Source organism: Macrobrachium nipponense, chromosome 11 (genome assembly GCF_015104395.2).
Source record: "Macrobrachium nipponense isolate FS-2020 chromosome 11, ASM1510439v2, whole genome shotgun sequence".
In the NCBI taxonomy this organism is placed as follows: domain Eukaryota; kingdom Metazoa; phylum Arthropoda; class Malacostraca; order Decapoda; family Palaemonidae; genus Macrobrachium; species Macrobrachium nipponense.
Window position 1 is genome coordinate 53934221 of NC_061087.1, and position 25544 is coordinate 53959764.

Consider the following 25544-nt stretch of genomic DNA (forward strand, 5'->3'; position numbering starts at 1 on the left):
AGTGAGAAAGAAGTTTTGTTACCTTCCAGCACATGATATAGCTGCACATTTAGGGTCATTAAAATTCAGCCGTCTATTAGTGTTCCAAAGCATGACTGGTTGTGATACTGTGTCCTCCTCTGGTGGAATTGAGAAGAAAACAGCTTGCCAGACTTAGGAGGCATTTAATGAGGTCACAGCAACATTCCATACACTATCATGTGCTCCTTCTGACATTGCTGTGAGTGATTTTAATGTAATGGAACGATTTGTTATACTCCTGTATAATAGCACTGGTGACCAAACAGAAGTTAGACAACCCCTATTTACAAAGAGGCATAAGTCTATAGAAAATATTCCTGCCCACAAAAGCTACTCTTAAAGAACTTATTAAAATAGTATTGTATCAGGGAGGACATGTATGGGAGCAGGCTTGTGTACCATCACCACAGCTTCCAGAGCCAAGCCACTTAGGGCTAGACTAGAAATGCCAATGACCAGTGGAAACCAAAGTGGGCAGCTCCCGCACAGACATCCAAGTCTTGCCGAGAACTGTTAACATGCAGTTGTACAAAGGGTTGCAAGGGGAGATACAAGTGCTGCAGGGCATCACTCAAGTGTACTGCCTGCCCTATGCAAATGTACTGTAGCATGTGGAAATGGTTGAATTTATGAGAACAGTATAAAATTTTAGGGACTTAATTTGACTTAGTTGATAGAATTCTGGTATAATGTATTTAAATTTAAATATGAATTTTAATTTTTTCCTCCATAATCATGATGACACTGTGGAAACTATATTTTTCTTCTTCACAATGGAAATATTTTGGTGTTGACGGATTTTTTTATTTCTCAACATAGGTTTACTCGTTACATTTACCATTTAACCTATCTTAGAAACAGAATTTCCAATGTGCCAATTTGATATTATGTATCCGTTTGTTGTCATTTAATTTAATAAATCTGATTTCAGGTAATTTTAAAGTTAAGTGGGTGACTTGGTTTGTTTCCATATGTTTTAATGAATTCCTTGACCCCAATAACATATGTTATGACACAAAAATGTTTATTTCAGCCATTCATCCTAGAAGGAAAGATATACGAAATTAGCAATATGCCGAAAAAAATGGTTTGCATCCATTTTTTCAAATGTCTCCATATCTATATCTTTTTAGGGTATCAAATGGCACCTTTGTGCAAAATTTCATGCTTGTAGCAAAAAATACACAATCTCATTACTTAGCCGATGGACTGTTTCCAGTTAATCACAAACTACAGTTTTCCTCTAATTCACATCTTATATACAATTATTTTTGTATATAATTATAATGTTTTTTTGTATAAAAATATACTGCTTCAAAATAATTTCTGTCGTTTGTTGTGAAATCAACTTTTGATAAGGTGTTTGTTATGGTGAACTGTGTGGCATATTTTTGTGATAATTGCTTTATTTTTTCTCACCAGATGGCAGGGATGGAAACTGGACTGGGCCTGGCCTGCAGCAGCTGTCTTCTACTGCAAGCAATACTCCTGGTAGACTACACCCACCGTCTTCATTACACTCAACTAGGAATCTTTTACCGGGAAACAATAGCCCAGTTCGTAAACAGCCCTCACAACTGAAACCTCCAAACCTGGCTCAGGGGCCATTGACGCTTCCATCAGCAATTAAATCCTCGCCACAATTTGGCCAACAACTTGGTTCTTCTGCGCCTTTAGAAAAAGCTCCCAAACCTCCTACTTCATTGTCGGATTTGTCAGACGCTAAAAGACCTCCATTTCTGCCTCCTTGTGTTGAGCGAATCAACATTGGAGATGGAGTGAGTGTTGAACTAAGCCCTCTTTATCGGACATTGATCGATAGGCCTTACTTCCATGTGATTTCCAGGAGTAAATCTAAGAAGCTTCTTGAAAAAGGTATGTAACATATGTATACACACACACACACACACGCACGCACGCACGCACGCACGCACGCACGCACGCACGCACGCACACACATACACACACACATACATATATATATATACATATATATATAGTATTATATATAGATATATATATAGATATATAATATATAATATATCTAGATATATAATCTATATATATATACTATATATATATTATATATCTATATATATATATATATATATATATATATATTTATATATTAATATATATATGGGTGTGTAAAATGTAAGTCCATTCCTCCAGACAAAGTGTGACTTGAGAGTAGTAAAAACAAAGCCTTATCAATTATATTTCTCCTGGGTTGGAAGGTATTCCCGGGGTATAGTGAATTTAATATTAAACAATATGTCTGGCTTAATATTTGTGAATATAATAAATGTCGCGGTGTTACAAACCTACCAATCAGCGGTCATGGTGGAGGTGAGTTGATATCGATTCCGAGTTCGAAGCTTAATTCGAAAGTATTATCTATAGAACAGAGTCGACATCAACTTGTACTTCTCTTGGTGACTCAGTTGTCCCAAGTTGCTGTATATATAAAGTATGTGTGTTTAGAACTGACTATTGTAGCTGTTTCTCCAGTATTAATTTTTTTATTGTAATTTTTCTATTTTTCCAATGACTTCTTTTTTAGGTAATTCATATAGTAACTGTCCAAATTGCATAGGGTCACTTAAAGAAGTGTAACAAATGTTTCTTGGAATCTTGACGCAGCTAAGACTTCTCTTTGTTATTTTCAAGGGCTGATGCATGCAATGAACTGGGTAGGACATTTATACACGTAAAGGAGTTCCACTGAAATCCCCTCGGCTTCTTTTCACCACATTTTCAAACAAACCCTTTTAAAATACAAAAGAGTAGTACTGAATATAAAATCCAAGGGAAAATAAAATTGGTAACATTTTTATTGTCTTCATTATAAGAAATGAAATAATCAAAACCAAACTACAATTCCGTGTAGGTACCCTAATTATACAGAATCCAGTCATCAAGCAAAGAAAAGACACAAATAATGAAGAAAAATCAATAACCTCCTTTAATTAAGAAAATTGATAAAAGATATTTTATCAACAAGAGTTCAACAGTTATTCCACAGTAAAGCACTACAAATTATCTTGTCAGGTGCATATCAACTAAGAGAGAATCGAAGTCATCCACTGAACTTCCCAAAACATAGTGGCCCAGGCTTATCACTCAGGGATCTTCCAGTAAAGGTCCAGCACCAGCAGCAGAAATTCATCATGAACTCGAGATACGTCAGGTAATCAGCGGCTGCTTCAACTTCTTCCATATTCTCAAAAATCGAATGGAACTCCAGACCATGCGTAGGGACACACGCTCTCTGCCGTCCTAAAATAGCACAACAAACACAAGTTATACAAGCAACAAAACTGCGATTATCACAATTCAAGAAAAATTTGTTTGCTGTCGTCAAGAATTTTACAAAAAATCAGTCACTTGGAAAAACTGTACAACTTAGTAGTGAAAACTGAGATATTACAATGCTGAAAGCCTTCCATGATGACTAAGACTTTTCAAGGATCGTGGAGAAATGTTACACCACCCGACTTTCTTATGGCCTCAAGAATCCTAACGAATCATTTATTAAAAACTGAATATATATATATATATATATAGATATATATATGTATATATCTATATATATATATAGTATATATATATATATATATATATATATATATATATATATTATAATATCTATATATATATAAAACCCATTTTCCCACTCAGTAACGTAAAATTAAAAGTTAAACAAGCACAATAGAATCTCTTTCTTTCTCTCTCTCGCATTTCTCTCTTCCCTGTTGACGTACAAACAGACATACTTAAATGCATTTTTTAGACATCACGATTACATGACAGCATGTGGGTCAAATGCACACCCGCACACTTGTCTTTGAGGTCGGACAGTGTTTTGCTCTTCTGTCCGACGACCCTAAGGATTCGTTGATATCTTAAAGTTTATCCTAACACTTGCGACTGTGTTGCTGTACATTCCAATCTGTTGGTGACAAAGTCCGTTGCGCCGCAATTTTAATTATTATAATTCCCAGTGCACTTAAGATATGAATACAATAATTATAACAAAGCACCCACAACAATCACACAAAATGAATACAATAATTAGACCAAAACGCCCACACTACTAATTAAAGAAAGCAAAAACATACATTCTCCAAAATAATGGGGTCCCAAAGAGAAAGGAGAAAATAACATCCAGAAAGAAGCCTTGCAAGTAACAAAACTAAAATTTCATAACAAATGTAAAGTGGCCACTAAGAGTTTCAATCTCCAGAATGATCCTTATGATGGGAACTGCTTCTTGATCCAGTAGGACGTAACGATGTAAAACAAAGCAGGAAGGGGTCCCCCACGATACGTCGATGGCCATATGTGAGAGTCAAATTAACAGGAAGGTATACCCCGCAGTACTTCAAACTCTGCTAACTAAAGGCCTGACCCCCACACAATAGGACCACGTCTCTCCGATGTCATTAAACTTGGAAAAGAGCTCAATACCTGTTCATGGTAGCAGCGGTCTTTAACTCAAAAGGCATTTCACTGCCAGTAACCTTTGGGAAGATCGAATTTGCTAATATGTTTTGCTTGGCCTAAACGATCAATATAGACCTCCACCCAAGGCAAGGGAAAACTATCGGATCGGGTGACCTCGTTCACTTCCCGATAACCTACACACATCCTATAACTACCATCAGAATTTTTTACCAAGGACTATTACTTGGCTCTATGAGACCATGTTTGAACATATACTCGACTAACATGGTCACCACCTCACTTTTTACAGGATTCAAATGATACGGGAACTGTTTGACCAGATAAGCATCACCTACGTCAATATCATGCTCTAAAATAGACGTACGACCAGGGACATCAGGAAATAAGTCCTTATATTCTAACCTTTTCAATACATTCCGCTTTTCCAAATCCAAATAGGTTACTAAACCATTAAAAATTTTAAAGAAATTTTGATTGTTAGAAGGCCAACACTCCTTGTCAACGAAATTACCATTACCAAAATCGTAATCTGAAAAGGAAACATTATCATTATCATCACCCTTTTTGACAATAGTCACAGGAATTGCGTTTTCCGTATCCTCAAAGTTCTTTAGCATATATGGCAGAGCTGAAGTGGTTTCCTGCATTCGGAAGTCTCTACCAAATAATTAACTTCATTTAATTTTTGATTACCTGAAAATAAAGCCCTTAAGGAATTCCCTGGCAAAGGTAACAACACCAAGACCTTTTCACCTACAATGAAACTGCGTGATTTGGATTTTCGATCAAAATAATATTTGGCTACTCACCAAACTTTTCCTAGCAAACTCCCAAGCTTTCGGCAATTTATTCCCAAGACCAGAAACATGATCCAATAAATTAACCTCAGGACTGCCACCTTCCCACACTTCTCTTATGACCTCCAAAGGATCACGGACATTATCCCCAAACACTAAATTGAAAGGACACAGACCCAGTGACTGACCAGAAGATGAACGGAAAGCAAAAAGTAAGTAAGGGAGTTCCTTATCCCGCTTGGATCCATGAGCCAGACAGTATTTCCTCAGCATGGATTTCAAAGTATGGTAGAACCTCTCCAAAACGCCTCGAGTCTCTGGATGATATGGGGATGAGGTAACGTGTAATCCCCAATTTTCCCATCTTACTCCTGAAGTATCTACTGGTAGAATTAGAACCATTATCACTTTGAATTACTTTAGGCCACCCAAACTTAGTAAAGAAATTTATTAAGACATCCACAACCTTTGCACTCTTGATTGTATGGCGGGGAATAGCTTCAGGAAAACGGGACATTCTCTACATGATAGTAAAAATATACTCATTCCCACTCCTAGATCTAGGTAATGGACCAATCACGTCAATTGACTTTCTTGAAAGTTTCTGACACCCAAGGAATTGGGATCAACGGCACCTTTGGAATCAACTGATTTGGCATGCCTACCTTTTGACAAATACCGCACCCGTTGACAAACTTCTTTACATCTATTTCAAACCTGGCCATCAAAAGGCGGACAGAAGTTTCAACGTCGTCTTTTGAATGCCGAAATGCCCTGACAAATTATTGTCATGTGCCACCGACATTACTCCCAATCTGAAACTAAAAGGAACCATTAATTGGCATATTACTTCACAGTCGTCATGACTTGCCTCTTTAGACTTACTACACCCGTACAGGATTTTAATAATGATTTGGTAGTGAGGCACCATTATGATCAATTAGAGATTCATATACGTTGGGTAAACTATGGGACTCCTGCTTCTGAGTATTAAAAAGCTGTTCCCTTGTCCAATCAGGCTTAACTAAATCATCCCCTACTACTACACAATTACAATCACTATGTTCTAAGCTACTTGTATATAAGTTTTTGTTGACTCTACAGCATCAAAAACCCTACTTTGAGAATGAGTCATTACAGACATTTTAGGGTTTATCATAAAAATTGGACAAGTTGTATTCTTATAAATAATGTCATCGCCCAAAACGACGGGCTATCCTACTGAAAAACGCCAATAGGACATGACTTAACTGAATCTGGAAAACCAGACAAGATCACAAATTCTTCCCCAACAGGTTCAAAGTCAACCGGCAGCACCTCCCTCAAGATCAAAGATTGTGCAGTGCACGTGTCTCGCAAAATTTGCACCCCCCTTTTTAAGGGCGAACTACTCTTATTATCGAAATTATTCCTTCTAACATTTCTCTATAATTACCACGACTGGCCTTATTCCAGTCGAACCTTCCCTCGGACATAACCTCCTGAAACTCATCGCAGACTACAGCCACCTCCTGCCGCTTATACATTTTTAATTCTTCCAAATGGGTTCTTAATTTATCTGGGATGCAACGCTTGAATTAGTACTAATTCCTTTAACTTGTCAAAGCTATCCACCTCCTTTGACTTAAGCCAGTCCTTAGTGAACTGTCATTTTGTGGCAAATTTTACAAAAGTCTGATCACTGTTTTTTTTCAAATTGTAAAAATGCTGTCTATAGGTCTTGGGAAGTAACTCGTACGCCTTTAATATAATGGCCTTGATGTTTTCATAATCTGAGGCCAAACTTTCATCTAAGGTTACATAAACCCTCTGGGCTTTTCCAATAAAATTCGACTTTTGGAAGGTGGGAATGAACTTCAAAGCCTGCGCCAAATTGATAACTGAACCAACAGTGACACCATGGGAAGCTGGCAAGGGAGAAGACGGTTAGCCAACCATTTCTCTCTCTCTCCCTCTCTCTCACTCTCTCTCTCTCTCTCTCTCTCTCTCTCTCTCTCTCTCTCTCTCTCTCTCTGCCCTAAATTTTTCCATTTCAAATTCCAGTGCAATTGAATTTGTTTCTCCAGCAACTCTAGTTTTACAGGCTTAATCCCATCATAAATGGTTAACAATAATAAACCTATTTTTCATAGAGGGATCAAATTCAGGCTCCAAATAGTTAATGAGTGTTCAACTCATCCTTGTTTAGATTTGCCAACCCATCTTGTAGCCATCACCACTAATTACATCCAAAATATCCACAGCCCCATTTTGAACCAACAACGTTCAATACAAAGTATGAAAACCTAAAGAGGTGTTAGACCTATACCAAGCGGGAGCACGACAGTTCGCCGCGGCCAGTTCGCCGCGCGACAGTTCGCCGCGGACAGTTCGCCGCGTGCCAGTTCGCCGCAGAGCCAGTTCGCCGCGGCGACATTTCGCCGCCAACCTTTTCGCCGCGAACCATTTCGCCGCCAATATAAAAGCGGGCAAACATGCACAGGATATATTAAATGAGGAATAGGATAATAAGAAAGTATAGCCTAGAGATTGATAATTTATAACGTTACTATTATTATCATTATTGGTATTATCATCATTTTCTCAATGAAAATGCCAAATTTGTCTCAATGAAGAAGCTTACGAAGCTTATACAGTGGTCAAACAGTTTGCCAAAATAGTAAAGTACCTAATTATATTCCTCGCAGTTTCTCGACCGTATCTCAGAGATCAAACAGCGGCAAATCACCACCAAGTGGGTTTTAGCGTGGTTAACAGTTTGCCAAATGAGAAAATCCTCGCAGTTTTTTCACTCGACCGTATCTCAGAGATCAAAGGAGGCAGACTACCACAAGGTGAGTTATAGAAAATTGTATAGTATATAAGTACCACACGAACCAAGAGTCGTCACTTAAAGTCTTCATTGCTCTGTGCTTGTTCTTCAACGTTCCAAAGCCATAATGCCGCCTGTTTTGTCCGTTCGTGGAAAGGAGAAATTCGTTGACAACGGCATGACATAAGTCTTCGATAAGGTTTCAAAAGACGGCAAAACGCAGTTCTGGCGTTGTGATCAACGTTCTTCCTGCAAGGCGCATATTCATGTTCACCAAGGAAGAATAACCTCGGAGACGCAGCCAACGTTGAAGTGATGACAGCCCTGACGGACTTGACAAGTCGTGCCGTTGTCGAGGCATGGCATCGTTCTGTCCAAGTCACACTGGGTGAAATTCGGCCTTCGATATGGAAATTCATTAAAGGACTTACTCGATCGCAAAAACTTAGAGACACTGAAATTGAAGGAGTCTTGGCTGGAAATCCTCCACCCCCCCCCCCCCCCCCCCCCCCCGCCCCCCCCCCCCCGACGTCCCCCCCCGATATGAACTTTTAAATGAGAGAATCGAAACTATCGTGAATGATTATCGTAATAGAGATAACATGGACTATCTACGAGGACTAGCACACAACTTCTGAAGAGACAGCACGATCTAATGTATCATACGGTATGAATCACGTTTTAGATATTATATAGTGTTCAAATGAAGTTTCATGATTAAATTTTTCAAAACAATCTTTCTTTATTTTTGGCTATTTATGCCTTTGATCTCTGAGATACGGTCGAGTGGAAAAACTGCGAGGATTACTTTACTGACCACGCTAACCCAACTTGTGGTAGTTTGCCTCCTTTAATCTCTGAATAGATGCGGTTGAGTAAAAAACTGTATAAACTTTGCATTAGCTTCTTCATTTTGAGCCAAATTTGTTTTTTTCATTGACAAAATGATAATAATACTAACGTGGTAAATTATCAATCTCTAGGCTATACTTTCCTATTATCCTATTCCTAATTTAATATACCCTGTGCATGTTTGCCAGCTTTTACATTGGCGGCGAAATGGTTCGCGGCGAAAAGGTTGGCGGCGAACTGTCGCCGCGGCGAACTGGCTCTGCAGCGAACTGGCACGCGGCGAACCGTCCGCGGCGAACCGTCCGCGGCGAACTGTCGCGCGGCGAACTGGCGGCGGCGAACTGTCGTAGACCCATACCAAGCACCCTCATGGTTAATATTGAACACTGAAAACACCCGAACACGACCAAACATCCTGGCTATAAGGTCACCAAATATGTCAGGACATTTCTCCAAGTGCTACACAGAAAATCAATTATTTCCAGTTGGTTTTCTCCAAAGTTAAATTCTTGATAAGTGAGGTAACAGTCATTGTGCAAATATTAACGAGAGGGATACAAATACCAAAAGTAAAAATATTACACCGTATTTACAGATGCAATAAAGATAGATATGATTGCCGAAACCGCTATAACTATGTACAACAATAAATGAATAACAATCACACAAAGGATGAAAACAATAATTCGAGCAAACACCCACACTATTAACCCCCACAGCCCAGGTATCATATATATATATGATCACATGTAGCTTCGGGGCAGTGGGCAGGTATCGTAGATAAACTAACAAGATTAGGTACCATACAGTTTGAACGAATTTTGCGGGAAAAGTGCTCTTAGTTTATATATCACTACTGGCAACTTTTCAGAACAGCAAGATGAGGCAACAGACTTCAGTGATAGCTTAAGGTGAATCTTCGTAGAATAATGGAGTAATCTTGCTGTAATCCTAAAAGTTGTGGTACCAGCACGAAGGCCAGAACTAGACTGCTCAACTTGGCCGCAGGGACTTCCATTTATTATAGTATACCAGTGGGGATACTATAATAAATGGCAAATTAGGGTTAACCAAAGATAATGAATAAAAAAAAGAGGACAAAGTCCTAACAAGATATGCATATATATATATATATATAATATATATATATATATATATATACATATATATATATATATATATATATATATATATAATATTTATATATATAATTTTGCATTAGCAGTTCGGATGCAAAGGTCATAGAAGGAGTTTGAACCTAAGTACTATGTACCTGAGGTTTTTCCTGTGCAGACGACTAGAGCCAAACGTACCAACAAATTGTACGCAACTCCCCAACCCCTAGTGCTTGAATTACTAACATTTCATTCGATTTACCCTTTTCACTGAGTGATATGATGGAAACGAACATGTGGAAATGTGTTTCACAGAAGTAAATTTCTGACTCACCACAGAACTGAACCCTGGTCTTTCAAGTAAGAGTCCAGGGCATTAGAAATTTGAATGCAAAGGTCATAAAAGAGTTGGAACCTAAGTACTACATACTTGAACTGTTTCCTAGGGAGGTGACTAAGGGCGCCCATGTACAAGTGAAATTTACCCAACTCTCTAACTCGTCAGCACTCGAGTAGCTAACATTTGATTTGATTTACCACTTTCACTGTGAGATGTGATGGCAATGGACACATGGAAACTTGTTTCATAGAAATAAACTTCTGACTCACACTTGTTTCATAGAAATAAACTTCTGACTCACAATGGGACTAAGCCCCAGTCTTTTGAGTGAGAGTCCAGATGCAGGCGACTGCGGTCCAACATACTGGCAAATTTTACCCAACTGACCTTTGCATCCTTTTTGCTAATGCCCTGGACTCTCACTCAAAAGATAGGGGTTTGGTCCCATGTTGAGTCAGAAATTTTTTTCTGCGAAACACATTTCCATTTGTTCATTTGCATCATATTTCACAGTGAAAGTGATAAATTGAATGAAATCTTAATCATTCGAGTGTTAATGGGTTATGGAATTGTGTAAAATATGCTTTTATGTTAAATTATTGTGACTGTTGTGTTGTGTCTAGCCATCAGAACAATGGGTACAGTTTTCCTGGAAGACAAATTACAAGAGGAAGGTTTCCCAGATGCCTTCTAAGGGTAACACCCCCCCCCCCCTACCCCCCCCTCCCCCCGAGGATGCCAAGGGTTCCCAATACCTGATTCCTTCCTCTGTCTAAGCTGCATAAATTTGTTACCACTTCTCAGGGAGGTGTGGAAGAATCCCCCTCAGAGTTAAGGGAGAGTACCACCACAAACCCAATTTCCTTTCCTGGTTGGGGGAGAGACTATGGGGCTTAGGAACTTTGGCCCTCCCTAGGCCTCCTTTGGTGCAGGGCTTGCTTTCACACTTGAGGGCCTCATATCCCCTTCCATTGACTGCTGATTCAGTAACTGTTACCATGGCAGCAGTAAGTGTGTCTACTGGATTTAAGACAACCATTACGGTGGTCGTTATTTCGATCATGCCACCATTTGTATGCCCTTCTGTACTCCCGCCAACTTCCTCCCCTTTGGGAGATGCCATTCTTCAAGCCTTACTTGAGAAGACCTACTGCAACCTCAAGAAGAGGTCAAATAGGAAAAAGAGGCATCATTCATCTTCATCTCCGTCGTGTGCTACTGCCTCAGAAGAAGAAGGTTGTTTGTCCCTACCGTAAGAAGGACTGAAGTCCCTTGAACAGTCAGCCATCTTCCATGGAAGAGGCAAAGAGATCTTTTGTTTGCTCTTCCCTGTCTACGGATATGGGAACTGTTGCACATGGGGCTCCGTGGACCCCCATGTCACCAAAATCTGTCCCAGGAAGTCACCTTTCTGGGCTCTTGAAGAAGCCTCCACTACTGCACAGGGCTTCACAAACCCCATGTATAGGGAGCAACTGTTGCACGGGGCTCCCAGACCCCTGCCCTTGGGAGCTGCAGGTGCATGGGGCTCCATGGACCCCTGTGTCACCGATACTAGTCCAGGAAGCCTCTACCATGGGCTGGTACAGGTTCTTCTAACACTGCACGGGGTCCAATGGACCCCCATGACACAGTTAAGTGTCCCTACACAGGAACAGTATCGGGTTCCTGGAAAGATGAAGCTGGCACACAGGTCTATTCACCTGGGAAAGCAACGAGGAGGTCCCCATCGAGTCTTCTTTGCTTGTAGAGCCATGGTCTTGAAGAAGACTAGTATGTCTGAGGGATAGCCCCCATCCACGTTTCTGTGAATGGGATTGCTCTCCTTTTGATAGCCCCGTCCACATTCTTGTGTATGGGTTCGCTCTCCCCTACCTGTGCTGTCATCATCACCACGGGTTGACAACTGCCAACGGTCTTCCTCACCTATTGGGCTTCAGCCTCCAGCAGGTCTGGAAAGGGTGCCAGGCCCTTCTCACTTGTCTCCTCAACCTCTTGGGCAGTGGTGGATTGAAGGGGATGGGCACATCTGGTCAAGTGCTCCCCATGAATAGATTAATGTGTAAATCTCAAAGCTATACATAAATTTTGATAATGTGTACCCACTGCACCCAAGTAAAATATTGATGGAAACACTGAAAAAATTATATAATTTATTTTCTTTATGCATGTATTTAATGCTTATATTTGTCAAAGAAACTTCACCTGTTACTTCTTTGTAAGCTACAGGTGTTGGAAATAACATAACACTCTTCAGAGTTATAATTTTCTCTCTCTCTCTCTCTCTCTCTCTCTCTCTCTCTCTCTCTCTCTCTCTCTCATTGATAGAAACAACTTCTTGTTAAACAGCCAACATAGTTTCAGACAAAACAGATCCTGCTTATCAAACCTCTTGGAGTTTTACCATAACATGCTTTGTATTTACGACAGTAATAGAGCAATAGATATAACTACCTAGATTTCCAAAAGGCCTTTGACAAAGTTTCTTACAAGAAACTGATGACAAAAGTTAGAGCTTTAGAAATTGAAGAAGAAATAGCAGACTGGATTGAAGACTGGCTGACTAGTAGTAAACAGAGAATTGTAGTAAATGGTGAAGGACCAGAATGGTCAGATTGTGGGCTTCACTACAAGATAGCCAAATTTGCAGATGACAGCAAACTAGGTATAAATGCAGCAGACCTAGATAAAGTGGAAAGTTTAAGAAATTATCAAATGAAAATAGGAGCGTGATAAAAAATATGCTAAATGCCTTTTAGCCTGGATAAACTTAAACTGATACAAATAGGAACAAATAACCCTCATGCCAACTACATGCTGCTTGGGAATGACATAAATAGTGTAGAACAAGGAAATGACCTTGGAGTTATTATTACCAAGGAATTAAAATCCACAAAACGGTGCATAAAAGCTGAAAAGAAGGCACAGAAACTAGTGGGATACATAAAGAGGCAGTTCAGAAACAGAATTGAGGAAACGGTGCTGCAGCTGTACTCATCAATAGTTAGACCACATCTTGAATATGCAGTACAGCTTAGGTCACCAACACTAAAAAAGGGCATAAATAGACTAGAAGGGGTATGAGCGAGAGCCACAAAGTTAATTCCATCCATCAGGCAAATAGGTTACCAATGACTACTAGAGAGCCTGAACATGTATAACCTTAAAACATGACAATTGCAAGGACAATTAATAGAGACATTCAAAATACTGAAGGGTATAACAAAAGTAGACAGTAACCTCTTCACATTAAATGAAAGACAGACAAGAAATAATGGATGGAAACGAGAACTGAAGAGATACAACACCTGAAAGCCATTGATCTCTCTTCCTTGTGGGAGATTTCTTTGCTGATGACGACCTTTGAACAATTTTGCCCTCCCAGAGAACTTAGGCCCCCTGAGTGGGATGTGACTCTTGTTTTTCAGAGCCTGACTCATGCACCCTACGACCCCTTACTAGAGTTGTCAAATAAGGTTCTGACCCTCAAGACTTTTTTCTTGCTTGCCCTGGCATTGGCAAAGAAAGTTGGCGAACTACATGGACTTTCCTTCAACGTTAAACACTAGGGAATGGGGATCTGCTGCGCTCGAATTTGACCCAGACTCAGACTCAGAATCCATCTGTCCCTGCCAGACTCGAGTCAGGGGCATTGGTCCATTCTCATATTCAAAGAGAACCTGTTGGTTTCACAGGTACTAAGGGTAGGAATGTGATCACGACAGACCACATTCACCCCACTCAACATATTGCATAGCTCATCCAGCTCCCCTAGACGGACAGGTACCATTTTGCCTAAGGTGTACAGTTACAGAAGAGAGTGTGTATGAGTGACTGGCCTCCTCCCTTTCTTTTCATACCCTTCCTCTCCAAACGGGCAGATGGACGGTTAGAGAGCCATCACATGCTGGACTAGCATGCAATGCAGATGAGTTATATAACTAAATATCCTATCTGTAATCTAATGCTCTGTAAGTTTATAGATGCAGCTCATAGCCTCTCTCTGGCTATCTTTCACTTTTATCCCCGGCACTATAGGTTCACCCAAGCCTTATTAGAATCAGTGATGCTACACGAACTCATTAATTTGAAAGGCCCAGAAGTTTGGCAGTTGAACACACTCATGTTCAACTTGCTTTACAAGACCATAAAGTGAGGCCCAGGTGAGGTGAACTGCCAGTTGGTTCAGAGGATTACTCGGAATCCTCCCACCAATTGGTAAGTCTTCGGCCCCAAAAGATTGAAGGTTTGTAATTATGTAGGAATAACTGAACATTTTTAAAAGTAATTTGTATTTTTCTTAACATACAAACATATCTTTACAAATATAGCCCACCCCAAGCCACCCCTCATTCTGCTACCTTGGCTAAAACGTAGAGTGCATGCTGACTGGGTGGTCAGAACTCTCACCCTGCCATCTGTAGTTAACTACCCTAACCACTTTGTTTGAAGTTAAACAGCCAGTTCCAGCTGCACTGAAAGTTTGTATGTTAGGAAAAACACAAAAGATTTGTCATATTTCATAAAATTTGAAGAACTCACCCTTTGATGTTTGGTAATGCTGCATGGCCTTAGAAAATATTGGTAGCACAGTCAAAGCTCAGACTGACCAAGAAAGGGTTTAGGGGCTGGAGTGGGGAGGTCTTGATAATTTTCCAAGCTGGTGGGGGGGCACTGGGATAGCTGGTGACGTTGGAGAGGAGGGAAAGTAAGACATGTTAGAGGAAGGCTCAGTGGTGTTGTTTTGGAAGGTGGGTGGAGCTGGGGAGCAGTTTCTATGGCTGGGGATGAAGTGTAGGATTTATGAAGAGGGCTAGGTAGACTTAATTTGACAGAGCTTGTTTGTTTCGTGTTTTTGTGTTGATGGTATAGTAATTCACATTTTATTAAAGGATGTGTATAGTGGAGAGAGAGAGAGAGAGAGAGAGAGAGAGAGAGAGAGAGAGAGAGAGAGAGAGAGAGAGAGAGAGAGAGAGAGAGAGAGAGAGAGAGAGAATGATAACCGAGGTATGTTTACATCAAAGTCTGAGAATTTGGGATAATTTAACATAGTGGCAACTTGTAGAATATGAAGAATAACTGGAATTTCAATTAAAATTCGTTTATATGAGTATTTGGAATAATTTAACAGAGTAGCAACTTGTAGAATATGAAGAATAATTGGAGTCTCAATTAAAATTCGTTTATATGAGTATTTGGAATAATTTAAGAGTTGCAACTTGTAGAATATGAAGAATAACTGGAATTTCAATTAAAATTCGCTTATATGAGTATTTGGAATAATTTAACAGAGTAGCAACTTGTAGAATATGAAGAATAATTGGAGTCTCAATTAAAATTCGTTTATATGAATATTTGGAATAATTTAAGAGTGGCAACTTGTAGAATATGAAGAATAATTGGACTTTCAATTAAAATTCTTTTATATGAGTATTTGGAATAATATGGGAGTTTTAATTAAGATTCGTTTATATAAGTATTTAGAATAATTTAAGAATTGCAACCTGTAGAATATGAAGAATAAATGGAGTTTTAATTAAAATAGTTTATATGAGTATTTTGAATAATTTAAGAGTGGCAACTTGTAGAATATAAAGAATAATTAGAGTTTTGATTAAAATTCGTTTATATGAGCATTTGGAATAATTTAACAGATTGACAACCTGTAGAATATAAAGAATAATTGGAATTTCAACTAATTTTTTTTAGTATTTGAAATAATTAGCTGACTGGCAACATATAAAATATGAAGAATAATTGGAGTTTCAGTTAAAGTTCGTTTATATGAGTATTTGTAATAATTTAACAGAGTGGCAACTTGTAGAATATGAAGAATAATTGTAGTTTCAAATAAAATTCGTTTATATGAGTATTTGGAATAATTTAACTGTGTGGCAACCTGCAGAATATGAAGAATAATTTTAATTTCGGTTGAAATTCGTTTAAATGAGTTTTGGAATAATTTAACAGAGTGGCAACTTGTAGAATATGAAGAATAATTGGAGTTTCAAATAAAATTCCTTTATAAGAGAATTGGTAATAATTTAACAGATTGGTAACTCGTAGAATATTAAAGAATAATTGGAGTTTCAATTAAAATTCGTTTATATGAGTATTTGGAATGTTTTAACAGATTAGCAACTTGTAAAATATATGCTAGCAAATTATCATATAGGTAAATAAGGCCCGTTTTAAATTGAGGTACTTAATATTAATCAAGTTTAATATTACAGCTGGTGATGGAGTCTTCTTGATACGACCCTCCACTCGCTCAAGTGATCCTCTCACTCTTTGCTTGCAGTACGGTGGCAGAACATACAATATCAATATCAGGAGGAGAAATGATGCTCATTATGCACTGGGAACAGAGAAAGTTAATGAGATGGTGAGAACAGTATTATGTGTTGTTTTGTCAGTCTTGAAATCTGGTGGATATTAAACTTATTTGTGTGTTTCCAAACAAAGTAGACATTCTTAATTAAGCAACCCCTCAGTGTTATAACTAAATTCAGTCACGTCCACCCACCTATTTTGTTCCTTTCAGCTCTACCTTTCCGTTTTATGTAATGCATTTCTGTATTTTATTTTGAAATGCATTTGTTTACAAAGATATACTATAATAATATAAACCCCAAAGGAAAGTAAAACACTGGAGTAGCTGCGAGATCTTTCGACTCAACGTCCTTTACTTAGCAGACTGACTGACATACATGAGAGGACAAGGAAGGGTCGTATAAGTGACAGATAGGGATTATAAGGAGATGAGTACCTAGAATCCAACACACCTGGAGAAATTAGTAACATTCCCAAACAAACATAAACATGGTTACAATTTAAGAGGTTTACAAAAAGATTAAGTCCAACTGCTTAGACACAGGACAAGACAATTAAAGGATTATACAGGGCGGCGACTGACCACATTCAAACCTTTGGTAATCAAAACTTATTCACAAAACATATTAAACATACATATACAAAGAAAATATCTATAGGGCAACTAATTTGTATTTAGGTCTGTGATTGTATCTTTGAGATCATTCTTAAACATGTTACAAATTCATGAGTCTAAATGAAACAGGCCACAACTAATATTAAAATTATATTGGGAAGTAACTTGTATAATGGCAGATTCTAAAAGATTTTGTGATAAGACATCTTTTGATCCTGCAATTACTGAACTACCAATCCAATATTTCTGGTGGTTGTTTTCACTTAAATGAAAGAATATTGCATTAGATGTTTGCCCAGTTTTGACAGAATATTTATGCTGCTTGATTCTTACTTCTAAGCTCTTGCTAGATTGCCCAACAAAAAAGGAGAGGCAGTCCATACATGGAATTTCATATATTATGTTGTTGCTTTCCCTGGGGCCATTTTTTATTAACATTCCTTTTAGTGTGTTATTATAGGAAAAAATTAGGTTGACCTTAAAAGATTTTAACAATGATTTTATGGTTTCAAAACTGTTAAAATAAGGCAAGCTGAGAATGTTCTTAGAAGTTTCTTTCTCCATGTTACTTAAACTATAAAACTTTTTGTGGGCTTTATTATAGCAAATATCTAATATGTGTGAAGGATAACATAAAACTTCCCCTATTTTTCTTATGTATTAAATTTCTTAATCCAAATATTGGGGACTGACAATGCACAGTGCTCGCAAAAACATAGAAGAAAAAAAATTGATATTTTGATATTAAGATGGTGGCTTGAACAGAAATGAACATAAGTTAACTTGTTGGTCGGTTTCCTATAAATACTGAATTTACATTGAAATGGTTCTCTATGTATCAAAACATCTAAGAAAGGGAGGCAATTGTCTTTTTCCAATTCTAGAGGAAACGTAATTGATGGTACCTAGTTATTTAATTTAGAGAGTAAATCATTTATATCAATACCAGCTAGCAAAACAGCTAAAATACCATCAACATATCTATACCACTTTAAAGGAGTATAAATAATATTAGGTAAATAGTGTTTTTCAAAGAATTTCATGCACAAGTTTGAGAGGAGTGGTGATAAAGGGTTGCCCATTGCCATACCAAATATTTGTTGATAAAATTCACCATTGAATATAAACTTACAATCACAAATGCACAACTTATTGAGTGAAATAATGTGACTTACAGCTAGTGGTAATTCATGATGAGTTAGTTCATTACTAAGATACTCTAAAATAGAGTCTATAGGGACTTAAGTAAAAACAAGTGCTCCCTAAATCCTTACTGCCACACCGTTTAAGAAGGTATGACCCTCACCTACTCAATGAATTTAGTGCCATTATGTTAAAACACCACAAAGCAGCTGCCAAGCAAGCTCTGATTTAGATGCATCTATATATGTTGTGTAATGTGGACCTTTTCAACTTATATGCTATGCCGTATGTTGTCTATTGTGTTTTACTGTATATGAGAAACTTTTTTTTTAAATTTCAGGTGTGCCAATTTTCATTTTATTCATTGTCCAAGTAGGAGGTTATTTTACTATTAAAGTGACTTGTATATTTATATTCAGCAACTCATGTTTTTTGTTGGTGAATAACTTGTCTGAATGCTTGGAACACTTTTCACTGTTTCTAGCTCTCTCTCTACAGAGAGAGAAAGGTAGTTCACCACATTCAACTTGTAATGATGATTTTGGTGGTGATCTAAAGGTTTCTGAGCATATTTCAAGGCCTTCATTGTGAACAGGGTCTAACATTTTGGGCATTGCATCCGAAGGTGAGCCATATACTTCGCAACCATAATCAATGATAGACAGCACTGTTGCTTTATACCGAACTGTAAGGGTATGTCTATCGGCTCTTTAAGTAGTGTTTGATAATTTTCTGATTAGATATAATGCTCTTTTACATTTTGATTTCATATATGCTATGTGGTCATTCCAGTTTAAGTGAGTATCAGATACTAATCCAAAAGATTTTGTAGTTTGGACAATTGGTATACTACATACTATGATTTTTTATTTTTAAATAATTTCTTCACCTTTCTTCCACTTTTTATTTTTAAGAAAAGCGACTGTTTGAGTTTAATGATGTGTTTTTTAAACCCAACAGATGAAGACCATCTTTGATATTTATTTTACTTTTATTAATTATTCGTTCAGCATGTGTTATGCGATATGCCAAATAATATAGGGCAAAATCATCCATATACGGGTTACTTTTTTATTCCAGTAGGTAGATTATCACTGTTATAGTTTGTTGGTAAAGTAAACAGTGTGCCACTAAGGACACTTTCTTGTAAAGGTAAAGATAGCAGTTTCAGTCCTCCACCAGGCTATTGCTTATCAGTCAGACGTCAGCCTGGTAACCCCAACCCTTACCATGGCGTCACACATGGCAGTAACCGCTAGTAGACAGTCTCATTATTCGCATCCTGACGGGGAAGTGAACTCTAACCCACAGATCATAAGATGAAAAGCAGCCAGCAGAAATGTCCTCGACAAAACATCATCAATTCTCATTGGATGAACCTCGGAGATGTCTATGGATGTTGCATTTTTTAAAGATTGTAATATAGCATAACTCCAGGTAGTATTATATGCCTTTTCAGTGTCAAAAAATACAGCTACTGTAATTTGATTCCATTCAAAACCTTTACGTGTATGGTCTTCTAAGTTAGAGAGAGAATCTAATGTAGATCTCTTACCCTGACCTGAACTGAGTGGGAGTCAAAATTTTATGCTCTGGAATGTGCCGTGTTAGTCGCGCATTTACTATCTTCTCCAACAGTATCCATAAGTAACTTGTTAAAGAAAGTTGTTCTATGATAATCTACATAACTGGGATCCTTCCAAGTTTTGATTTATAGGAATTATTATAGCTTTACGCCATTCGTCAGGAAATAAATTTTGAAGCCGTAAACGATTATAAAATTATAGTAAATATGACTCTGCCATAGGTGCTAATTGGCAGATCTTCTCAAAACAAATATTGCCACCTCCAGGAGCAGGTTTATTACTGTTCGAGAGAGCATATTCCAACTCTTTCATATTAAATTTCCCTTTATAACTTATATCTTCTTATGTTTCTAAAATTATTGTTATTAGTTCTATATTATTCTTTGGAAGTATCTTGAACAACTTTTACACCTAAAAAGTAATTAAGCTCCCCAAGGTCTTTCAGTTTATATTGTAAAGCCAGGGACTCTTTAATTTCCTTCATAAGTTTACCTGATTTACATGCTAATATTAAATCATCAACATAAACAGCTATGATACAGGGATCGCCTTCTGACTTGACATATGTGAATGGATCTCCTGAAGTTTGCACAAAACCTAGCCTTTTCAAACTGTCATCGAGAGAACAATTCCAATATCTTGGAGTCTGTTTCAATCCATAAATGCTTTTCTTTAGCTTACATACCAAAATTTCCTTTCCTTGCTCTACAAACCCCTCTGGTTGTTTCAGATACACTTCCTCAGTAAGTATACCATTTAAAAATGCTGAGGTCATATCCATATGATGCAGTTTCAAACTGTTTTGAACAACAAAGGCAATCATAGTACGAATAGATTCAAATCTTAGAACAGGACAAAAGGTTTCATCATAATCCACACCTAACTTTTGTGAAAAACCTTGAGCGACAAGACGAGCTTTATATCATTCAATAGAACCATCACTTGACATTTTCCTTTTAAAAACCCATCTACTGTTAAGGGCTTTTTTACCCTCAGGAAGTTCAACTAAATCATAAATATCATTATCATGAATAGAATTAATTTCCTCATTCATTGCATTAATCCAATACTCTTTCTCATAGCCCATCAATGCTTCAGTGAGTGATGTTGGTTCATTTGTCTCATGAGCAACTGAAGCCCACTCACCATACATATTTGGTGGTCGCTTCACTCTTACTGACCGCCTTACTGTAACTTCAGGCTGTTCATTTTCATCATACTCTTAAGCACTATCTGGTGGATGAGATGCTTCAACAATAGGAGTTTCAAACTTTAATTTAAATTTTTCCTTCTGAACGTCGTGCTGTTCCTCATTGAAAATAATATTACGACTCTATAATATTCTCTACTTGGCTAGGTCATACAATGTGTATCCTTTTACATCAGAACCATAACCAAGAAAGATACACTTTATGGCTTTTGAGTCTAACTTTCTCCTTTCATCTCTAGGAATATGAGCATAACAAACACACCCAAAAACTCTAAAATGTTTAACGTTTGGCTTAATTCCAGTAAATGCCTATAAGGTGTCATACCATGAAGTGCTCTAGCAGGACTTCTGTTTTACAGATAACAAGCAGTTGAGAATGTCTCTGCCCAAAATTTATGAGGCAGTATTGAATCAATCAACATTGCCCTGCCATGCTCTACCAATGTTCTGTTCATTCTTTCACTGACACCCTTCTGCTCAGGTGTTTTGGGTGTGATATACTCAAGCCAAATACCGGCATCTTTCAAAAATTTCTCAGACTCTTTTGATGTGTATTCACCCCCATTATCTGTGCATATAGTTTTAATCTTTTTACCTCTGATTCCGTTCTTTGAATTTTTCAAATACTTCATGTTTACCTTTGAGTACATAAACCCAGACACATCGAGTGCATCATCAATGAAAGTTTCAAAATACTACTCACACTTACACAAGGATTTCTCATTAGGTTTTCCACACACATCACTACGAATTATATCAAGTGGTTCTCTGTATCTAACAACTTTATTTTTATTACATGGAAAGGGAGTTTTTAAAAATTTTCCTTTAGTACATATTTCACAAAACTCCAAATCTTTATTAGTATCAAATTTCAAACCATCTACCAAACCTTCTTTCACTAACAGCCTTAAGCTATCAATACCTAAATGGCCATACCTTCTATGCCTAACCTTATTACAGACGTTACTCTTATTATCATTTTTTGCACATTTTAAATAATACAAATTACCTTTTTTCTGTGCAAAAGCAATCAACTTATTATTGTCATCAAAAATCTTACATTCATCCCCACAAAACAGAGTGACATTTCCAAGTTTTGTAGCTTTACACGAACTAAGTAAATTAAAAGACGACTTTGGTACATACAACACATCATTCAATGTACAGTTCTTCATTTTACCATCAGGCAACATTTTTATGGCTACTTTGCCAGAACCACAAGCCTCTAGTGAATGACCATCTCCCAAAGCAGTGGAAACAGTATCTTTATCACCATATTCATCAAAAAGATTCCTATCATTACACAAGTGACAGATTGCACTTGCACAGGAATCTACAATCCATGTTTCAGGCAACATATCATTACTACATACAGACACAGCATGGGCTGCCAGCAGGCCTACACTCTCATCATTTTCATATTCTTTTTCAGCACTACGATTTTTCTTTAAAAGTACTAGGCTTAGCCTTAGGATCATCATTTTTTCAGAAATCTACAATTCCTGTTTATGTGACCTACCTTATCACAATGGTGACATTTAAAGATTTTTTTTTTTTTTTTTGGTTTCCTACTAGAGGCATTATAGGCCTTTTTTTTGCTTCACATTTAAATTGCCATCACCTTCTTGTAACAAGGATTTCCTTTCCTCATGCAAAAGCTTTTCAGTGAAAATCCATTTTGGGGACATCTGCATTTGCCTCCAAAGCAGTTACCAACCTACTAAAAGATTCAAAACTTGCTAACAGCTACACCACCCGATCTTCTTCACTTACCTACAACACTGAGTTCAAAAACCTCGGTTATTGTCTTAATATGCTCCTGTACAGACTCAAATTCTCTTAATTTCAAGGAGAACAACTGACGCTTTAATGCCAGTTTATTTGACCAGGCATTTTTCTGAAACTTGGAAAGTTTCTTCCAAACCACCTGTGGATCTTCTGGATCTCCTAACAAATACAGCAATTTTGGATCAACAGCTAAAACTCTGTTAGCCAATGCCTTATTCCTCTTCCAAATACACTTGTTATATTTATCCAGATCAGTGCGTTCAGGGATGGGCTCTGTGTCATCAATCAGACTCCAAACATTCTCCTTAATGAGTGCCATCTGATACTAGACTTTCCAAGTAGCATAATTAGTGCCATTTAGTGGCACAATGACACTTCTCAGCTCAGAAATTCTGATGAAAATAAAATAATAGAGGCAGTTTAAAGCTACTCACATTAGTGGCAAGAGTACCATAGTCCACTGCACAGAAGTATAGCCTAGCTCGTTGACTTCAGGCAATAGCAGCCACAGCAAACATAATTGCCGTTAAATCTCTATGGTAGCAACAGCAGACTTCAACTGACGCCGAATCTCCTCCAAACAAAAGCTCTAAGTTATCAGCCTCAAATACCACATGCAGTCTTCACTACCATTTCAGGACACTCACAACTGGGCCCATAACCTATTAGGTTTGAAAACCTTGTTATGTTTGTTCATCTAGTGGAATGTGCCATGGTAAACTACAGGGTGTCAGAAAAACACAAGCAACTCCTTCATGTGTTTACTTCTGAAGAGCACTTACACTGCGATACAGTCACGGGGCAATCTGCCTATCTCAAAGAAAACGATCTCCATAGCAGACTGCGTTAACATTTTACACTGAACTTTTTTTTATTAAGGATGCAATCAGTTTTAGCATTACCTACATTTGTAACTGGACTGGGACCCTCATCAGGATATACACCATACCCACAGTGCTTTAAAGGTTGTCAGTCCGTCTAGATGGGACCCAGCACTGAGGTTATGGCTTGGTATAAAAACTTCCCCTCACTCGACCGTGTCAGGTACTCTAGTTTTACGAATGGAGTGGCATTATGTCTAACTCCACCCTCCATCAAGTTAAAAGAGCAGTGAATTCCATAATCCAATACCAAGACAAGGTCGTCAATGAAAAAGGAAGGTGTGAAAGTGTAAATTTATAGGAGGAGGAGGATTAAGGAAGTTAAAGGTCCCAATGTTCAGTCGAACCCACTGCGGAGAGAGTAGGCATAAAAGAGCATACTCTTCCTGCAGCAGACACTTAAGCCCCCTACCCCATCAAGAGGTTGGGATCAGCGGGGGACATGAAGACTGAATAAACATTTTAGATGAGGCATTTCCATTGATAATATACAGAATAATTTAATTTTGGGATAGGTTTGCTTAATTTTTAGATCATGTGAAATCATTCATAATTTTAGGTATGCATCTCTTAATTTACAAGTTGCATGTATGGTGGCCAGATGTTTGAAAACATTATGTCCCCTTTCATAGGCTTACAGTGTAGTAGGTTTGCAGTCCTTTTTTCAGGAAAATATGGCTGATTGTTTCATTATGTGTGCATTTTAATGACTTATGTCCCAAATAGTTTTAAAAGAATATTAATTTGTTTTAGGTATGTAATATACCATTATTCTTTTTTCAGACATTCAAATCTGTTGATGAATTAGTGTCTACATACTCAAAAGAACCCATCAAGCTCCAAAGTGGGAACCGTGTTAGGCTCTCAAGTTCACCTGCTAAAGAGGACCATATATATGTTAGGTTGCCTGTTCCTGTCCAAAAGAAATATTAATTGTAACACATTCCATACTCTCCAGTTTTTGCTTACCATATAAATTTCCCTATTTTTACAATAAATGTATCTTCATTAGTTTTGTTAGAATTACTGATTATGTTATTTTGATTATATAGGTTATCATTAAGCGTGAAGTTGCATGTTGACATTGCTATGATAACCAGGTCTTGTTGCATCAGAGTTGTTACTTTATTTACTATTGTTAGTAATTTTAAGGTCTCAAATCTTATAATATGCCAAACATTAAACCATTTACTATTTGAGTGTGTTACTCTAAAGCCACCTGCTGTTATAAGCATAAGTACTATCATAAATCGTTTTATAACAGAAATCGTAATTATCATAATTAGATATGGAATTAGAGCTGAGAACCTGTTTTGAAAATTTTGTATTTGGAGTTTTATAACTCAGATGGGATTGATCAGGTACTAACTCAGTCTTCATTGAAAAAGTTATCTATTCATAGCAGCTAACTAGTAATTTGTGAAAGACTGTGTTTCTTAAGAACCAGAATTCTTTTTATTTTACCATCGTTCATCTTCTGAATTGTGAAAACGGTATATATAATTGCTTAACAAAACAACTGCAGTACATAGCTACACAGATCAAAGGACAAAGAAATTGAAACTGAAAATAAAAAGGTAAAT

The 25544-nt window shown here is 37.5% G+C and overlaps 1 protein-coding gene across 6 annotated transcripts in view; it reads left to right on the forward strand.

Annotated features, from left to right (window-relative positions):
* LOC135205932 (lymphocyte cytosolic protein 2-like) overlaps positions 1-25157 on the forward strand; it is a 408856-nt gene extending 383699 nt beyond the window's left edge. For all 6 annotated transcript variants that reach the window (XM_064237130.1, XM_064237124.1, XM_064237141.1 and 3 more), the window contains 3 exons: positions 1444-1896; positions 16638-16789; positions 24745-25157. In XM_064237130.1, coding sequence (XP_064093200.1) covers positions 1444-1896; positions 16638-16789; positions 24745-24894 — 755 coding nt within the window. In that variant the 3' untranslated portion in view covers positions 24895-25157. The remainder of the gene's footprint in view (positions 1-1443; positions 1897-16637; positions 16790-24744) is intronic.
* Positions 25158-25544: the final 387 nt, after the last annotated feature.